This window comes from Neomonachus schauinslandi, chromosome 9, assembly GCF_002201575.2.
Source record: "Neomonachus schauinslandi chromosome 9, ASM220157v2, whole genome shotgun sequence".
Classification (NCBI taxonomy): Eukaryota; Metazoa; Chordata; class Mammalia; order Carnivora; family Phocidae; genus Neomonachus; species Neomonachus schauinslandi.
The window spans coordinates 74,735,200-74,742,258 of NC_058411.1; the positions used below are offsets into that span (position 1 = coordinate 74,735,200).

The following is a 7,059-nucleotide window of genomic DNA, read 5'->3' on the forward strand; positions in this document are numbered from 1 at the left end:
ATCAATGTAAATGTGGCAAAGTGTTAACAATTGGGCAATGTGGGTGAAAGATAAGGAATTTTTAATACTATTCTTGCAACTTTTCTTTAAGTTTAAAATTATTTCAAAAGAAAAGTTTTGTGTGTGTGTGTGTGTTTTTTTTTTTTCTTCTGGCTCCTTCCCTGATACTTAAAAAACTTATTTCCCTTCCCACACCCGCTCACAATCTGGATTCCTTACTGGGCAGGAGTGCACATAATCTCAGACTTCTTGGTGAAATGGCATCAGGGAGGTGGAGGTTAATAGCATTTACAATGGAAATGAATGACTGGGGCTCCAGCTGGGAGCAGCGAAGAGGAAATGCTCTGTTTTTGTCTGTTGCAGTGTCTGCCCCACCTTCCCTGTCCTGGAGGGGGAGGGAAGGCTTTTAGTCACAAGAATCTTGTCATCATTATTTCATCTTAATCTGGTCATTGGTAACTGAGAGGAAAAGGGGAAATCACAAAGGTAGCGAGATGGTCCTGTATGCACACTGTGTATCAACACCTCCCTTCTTAAAAGACCAGAACATGCAAATGTGTGTAGGATCTCTCATATAGGTGGATCTATCAAGCGAACCCGAGACCATTTTCTTTAAAACAAACAAACAAACAAAAAACTTTTCATTTTATCTATTTATTTTAGTAATTTCTACACCCAACATGGGGGTCCAACCATGACCCTGAGATCAAGGGTTGCATAAGGGTTGCATGCTCTTCCAGCTGAGCCAGCCAGGGACCCTGACCATTTTCTTATGAATGTGTATGTGTGTGTATTTTTTTTTTTTTTTTTTTTGGTAATCTCTATGCCCAAAGTGGGGCTTGAACCCATGAATCCAAGATCAAGAGCCACACACTCTTCTGACTGAGCCAGCCAGGCTCCACGCATTTTCTTATTTAAACGCTTTGCTTTGGACTACTGTATGGTTAAATTTCTTTAATATCCAGAATAATACTATTATGATACAGAGAAGCAGCCTAGTCCCACATCCTTTGTTGTAATTCCAGTATTTACAGTAGACAACTGGATATTCCAATCCAGAGATTAGGTACAGATTTCACAATTACAAAGAGGCAAACATCAGCATTGCTCTTAAAGGACATTCCCCTAAAGGAACACAGCAGAGAGGAATATTTAACAAAAATTGTACTGAAAACAGATTCCCCGACAAGCCATCAAATTCACAAAGGGAAACAAACTACAATGTTAGCAACATAGCAGCATCCAGTAGGTAACGAGTCAAAGCTGTACATAGGTTACCATACACAGAGCTTGGGAGACTGGGGACATAGAAGGCCTAAGATCTGAAGTCAGCCCATGCCCCACCAACCCACCCACCCACCTGCCAGGTCCCTGTAGTTTACAATTGGATCTGTTCATGCTGAGGACCCTACCACAGGCCCTATTCTAAAGAAATCTAGTTTCTCCTAGATTTTTTTTGTTGTTGTTGTTTATGTCAAGGGACATAGGTAGCATGTAAAATTGGCTGCCTCCCCAAACCAGTGATAAAAAAAGGAAACATAGTCCTCTCAATTAATTTCACTAAAGATAAACAGAAAAGGCTAAGTCCTAGAAATTGTGGAATATGAAAAATGTGTGCCAGTGCCCGCCCCCCCACCCAGTTCCACATTCTTTTGTTTGAATTAACTTTTATCTCTCTCTACTGTGAACAGTGAATGCCCAATGTAGGTTCAGAGTGCTCTTGGAGGGATTTTCATTTTTGTCAGGAATCAAAGTCTTAACCTAAAAGAAGCAACTGTTTATCTAGAGCTGGTAGAGCAGGTTTGCTTACGAAGTCACGCCCTGTTGGCATCACCCAGGCCTGAGAGCATCTCTCCTGGAGAACTGAGCCAATTAATATGCTCTACGAAATTCTTGGCACGTGTCAGCCTGCCCTTCGCAAAGGCTCAGCAGCTACACTGCTTCGAGAATGTTTCAGCTCCACATCATCAAGTCCCCACAAGGCTTGGGGAGAAGCCTGGGCACACCTGCTTTGTCCTACCCTCAAGCCTTCTTGGGACTTGGTGTGACAGCCCTCTTCAATGGTTGGTGGAAACTTTCCTAGACTCAAGGACATATGTCATTCCCAGGACCACTAAAGTGACTCTGTTACATCCCCGCAGCAAATGAGGCTGCAAACAACTGGCCTACGTGAAGTGAACTGAAGTCTGGAGATGTTAAAACACAACCGCAGATGTAATCAGCCGAGGTTCTGTCTGACAGGAGGGCCTCATCTTTAAAACCCTCACTGTGCACTGCACTGCTGCCTTCTCTGTGGGTCTTTTATTCATTGTGCGTGCTGTTTTATAGTTTATTTCTTGCACATTGGTGTATTCTCAGAATTTTCAAAAAAACCCCCCTTGGATTCAGTTTGTTTATATACAGAGAAATTGCAGTTAAATTTAGTTTTTGATCATTTTGATACTCTAATGTATGATATTTTGATAACCTTTATTTATTTATTTATTTTTAAAGATTTTATTTATTTATGTGAGAGAGAGAGAATGAGAGAGAGAGCATGAGAGCGAGGAGACTCAGAGGGAGAAGCAGACTCTCTGCTGAGCAGGGAGCCTGATGTGGGACTCGATCCTGGGACTCCAGGATCATGACCTGAGCTGAAGGCAGTCGCTTAACCAACTGAGCCACCCAGGCGCCCTTGATAACCTTTATTTTTATGTATTACTATGATCTACGTTTTGTTTTCCAAGATGAGGCTTTCATTTTTAATGACTATAGCCAGCTTCACTGGACCTCAACTGTACTTTTCTGAGCTTCTCATTTTTGCTAGTGAATTTGGGAATGATAAGTCATTTCTGAGCCATGATTTGAAGGACCTATTAAAAAAAAAAGAAGGAAAGAAAGAAAGAAGAAAGAAAAAGAAAGAAAAGGAAATAAAGAAAAAGAAAGAAGAAAGAAAGAAAGACGAAAAGCAAGCCTTTCCCCTGCTGTCCCTCCAAGCAGCACTTCTGGCTGAAGGCAGCACGGTGACCTGCTTGTGCCTGGTTGTGACCTTTGTCTGGATGAGGGAAATTGGAGGCAGGCAAAGAGTTCTGGAAGAATTTTGGAAGCGTGGGGTGAACCTAAATTTGTTTTCCACATTTTGTCTAAGGTTGGCCTTGTGACGAAATTAGAAAGTAATGCCTCTGGGGACGCCTGGGTGGCTCAGTCGGTTAAGCGTCTGCCTTTGGCTCGGGTCATGATCCTGGGGTCCTGGGATCGAGTCCCGCATCGGGCTCCCTGCTCTGCGGGGAGTCTGCTTCTCCCTCTGCCTCTGCCTCTCTCTCTCTCTGTCTCTCATGAATAAATAAATAAAATCTTAAAAAAAAAAAAAAGAAAGTAATGCCTCTGAAAACAAAGGAATCGTGATTACATAGCCCAGAGAAGATCTTTATGTAGTGAAGTAGTCTTCCTTAGAACAGAGCATAAATAATTAAGCTCACGTGGGCACAAAATAGAATATACAATATTTGTTTAGATAAAAGGAAAAAATACCCACTGGTAAAAACTAACATAACAGGGCGCCTGGGTGGCTCAGATGGTTAAGCGTCTGCCTTTGGCTCGGGTCATGATCCTGGGGTCCTGGGATCGAGTCCCGCATCGGGCTCCCTGCTCCTTGGGAGCCTGCTTCTCCCTCTGCCTCTCTCTCTCTCTCTCTCTCTCTGTCTCTCATGAATAAATAAATAAAATCTTAAAAAAAAAAAAAAAACTAACATAACTGTGGAGACTTGACCATCTTTATTAACAGAGGAGAGCCCCTCTGTAGGACCCGGGGGGATCAGGTTTCAGTGTCCTTCCAAACCCAGGATTCTGAGAGGAAGGATGGTAACCTGGGGACCAGCATGGTTTCAGTGGGTACCAGGAACTGGCATCAGTTATGAAACCAAAGAGCAGAGCTTCACTCAGATGTAAGGACAGAAAACGTACCACAGTATAGAACACATAATAGCTGCATAATACTGATCAGTTTATAAACAAATAGAGTCTTAGAAGCCGGTTGAACGTCACTCTTGTTAACAGGCGACATGGTCTCCCAGTTCTCACTGGTAGGAGAACAACTTCACAGACACATACATATTGCACAAAGCCTCAATACCGGTTTCCACAGGGAAGGTTTCCACCCAGTCCCTGCTGCTCCCCAAAGGTTAGGGAACAAAGTTCCCTGCGTCACTGTTCATCGTGACCCAGCGTTCCTCCTCCTGGGAAGGGACACACATCTGTCTCTTCAACGGCAAACTCCAGTGGCGTCAGGTGACCTTGGTCACAGGCAAGAATCATTCAATATGGTAGCACTTGTGGCAGCTGTGACTCCTTCCTTTTGGTGACAGATCTTAAGCCTTTTCAAAGTCCGCAGGTGCCCCAAATGGCAGATGTCTTTTTTTTTTTTTTAAATAGATACACCAGAACCAGCTGACCCATCCTCAAAAGAAATTGGCCACAGTTACTCTTTTGAGGGGAGTTGTTAACTCTTCAGGGGAGCTTGCTGTTCCCCTGCCAGTACAACTTCTCCTCTACTTTTTTCTTTTTCCATCGGCAGAGGAGCAGCATCTTAAAGGTCTTCCTGAAGGTTCTGTTGCAGAGGGCATAGCAAATGGGGTTGATGGTGCTGTTGACATAGCACAACCAGTAACCCAAGTGCCACAGGGTGACTGGGACACACTTGTCACAGAAGGTGGAAACCAGGACCATGATGTTATAAGGGGTCCAGGTGATGATGAAGGCCAGGAGAATGGCACTCAAGGTCTGGGCTGCCTTCCTCTCCTTGACGAGGACCATTCTCTTTCGTTTGGTCATTTGATGGCTGAGGTTGGGATCCAGGCCTTTCGTCGAAGGGTCCTTGGACACTGGGAAGGAGCAGGGCATGATTTTCACCTTGCGACAGCCATTGTTGGTCTCCTGGGTCCCATCAGCTTTCACCACCAGTCGAAACTTATAGGCCACACATTTCTGACTCTTGGGTCTATGGGCAGCACCTGGGGACAAGAAGTATTTTTGGGTGTCCCAGTCGTTTTTTTCAGCTTGAGCTTTCACAAACGTGTCCTTGGTCTCTTCGGCACTGAATTCTTCCCTCGGGCTTTCCTTGGCCTGACTCTTGTAGACTACTTGGAAGACAGGGTCCGTGGCGGGCTTGTCCTCATCCTCCGAGGACGGGTAGCTGTTACAGGTGGTGAGCTGCTCGGCTTGGGCCCACTCGGTGCTTGGGCCAGTGGCTTGGGATGGCTTCCCAGGGGTGGAGGTGCTCCTGCGGGAGGATGACCAGGAGGCTTGGTTCCTTTCCCTCTGGGCCAGTGTGGGTCGAGGGCAGCTAAAGCAGGACGTCAGCAGAGCCTTATGAGCCGGCTTTCTTGGCTCTGCTTCGGCCATGGAGTCAGAGCCCTGGAGGTCAGCCAGGTCCTTGGTCCGCTTCTCCGTTTCCCGGTAGATCCGGCAGTAGAGGATCGTCATGACAGAAACAGGGATGTAGAAGGCAGCGATGGCAGTGCCGAAAGTGATGGTGGGCTCGGACAGAAACTGGATCTGGCACTCATCTGGTGGTACCGTCCGCTCCCCAACCAGGTACTGCCAGCAGAGGATCGCTGGGGCCCAAAGGATGAAGGAGATCAGCCAGGCCAAGCCAATCATGATGCCAGCCCTTTTTGGGGTACGCTTGGCCCGATAGGTCAGAGGTCTTGTGATAGAAAAGTAACGGTCAAAACTGATCACCAGAAGGTTCATGACGGAAGCATTGCTAGCCACGTAGTCCAGGGCGAGCCAGAGGTCACAAGCCAGACTCCCGAGCACCCAGCGTCCCATGAGGATGTAGGTAGTGTAGAGGTTCATGGAGAAGATCCCAATGATGAGATCTGCACAGGCTAAGCTGAGCAGGTAATAGTTGTTAACCGTCTTCAGCTGACTATTGACTTTGAAGGAGATCATGACTAAGACGTTGCCCACGATGGTGATCAGGCTTACCACAGCGGTCACAGCCGCAATGGTGATGACTTCCCACAGCCCATGGCGTTCCAAAGGCTGGTGACTTACTGGGGTGCCATTGACAGTGGTCGTATTGTGGTAAGATTCGCCTTCCATCCTTAATTAGGGTTAAGTCTTGGGTTCTAGACCATATCTTTTCTATCCCACCTCTTCTTGGTCAGCATCTGGAAGAGAAGGAAATATATTAGCTCCACTCACCAGCACGGATCTTTTTTTCCACTCATTGTTTATCACTTACAGCAGGATAGTAAATGTGGTCACACACATATTCAGAGCGAGATGCTGAAATCTCTCAAAGTGTTGATGACAGTTTGTAGCCTCATCATCCCTTTGCTTTTTAGACGTACCAGTGCCTGAGAGCCTTTCTTGTTCTTGAGGCTGCTGCCCTCTTGTGGTTCCAACGGGCAATTAAAAGAAGAGGTGAGCTGTGAAGACGCGTGGGGGAGGAAAAGGAGATTGGGTAACTGGGGAGCACTAAAGGGAAGAAAGCAGGTGATGTGAAGTCACTTTGATCGCAGCGGCCTTAGGGGCAGAAACTCTGTTTTTTAAGTTCCCAGTGATAAGTACCTAGTCTATCATGCACTGGGGAAAGAGACAAGTTGTATCTACTCTATATCCCATTACTAAACATTATTGAGTTTAATTACAGATTCAGTTATTAAACATTATTGAGGCATTGTTGTGAGGCAAGACTGTCTTATGATACTTCTCCATGACTTAATATACGAACCTCCCGTGTGCAAAGAAGGGTTGAAATTTTCCCCAGCTGCTGAAGATGATGACCTCCCCCCATTTTTGAGCCATTTGTGATGTAGTAGAAATGTTTTAAATTATTTTATTTTCTGATTATAAAGTAATATTTCCTTGTAAAAGTTCAAGCAATGTCAAAATGTATAGCTTAGAAAACAAGCCTCCTCTGACTCAGTCTTGCAGAGGTAATCAATGCTTTCCCCTATGCGCATACTAACAAATATTTAAATACAATTATTTTTAAATGAGTGACTTTTCAATGTTTACACCCCAAAAATTGTTTTTCACTTAACAAATCATCGTGGACATCTTTTTTTTTAA

The 7,059-nt window shown here is 45.1% G+C and overlaps 1 protein-coding gene across 1 annotated transcript; it reads right to left on the reverse strand.

Annotated features, from left to right (window-relative positions):
• Positions 1-4,485: 4,485 nt before the first annotated feature.
• Positions 4,486-6,084, reverse strand: CHRM5 (cholinergic receptor muscarinic 5). Its single transcript, XM_021695580.1, has one exon. It carries the CDS (start codon positions 6,082-6,084, stop codon positions 4,486-4,488), a length of 1,599 nt encoding a protein of 532 aa, XP_021551255.1.
• Between the last annotated feature and the right edge of the window lie 975 nt (positions 6,085-7,059).

Bases quoted from the DNA above. Each gene is read 5' to 3' on its own strand.
- CHRM5 (XM_021695580.1), bottom strand. From the start codon at position 6,084: ATGGAAGGCGAATCTTACCACAATACGACCACTGTCAATGGCACCCCA.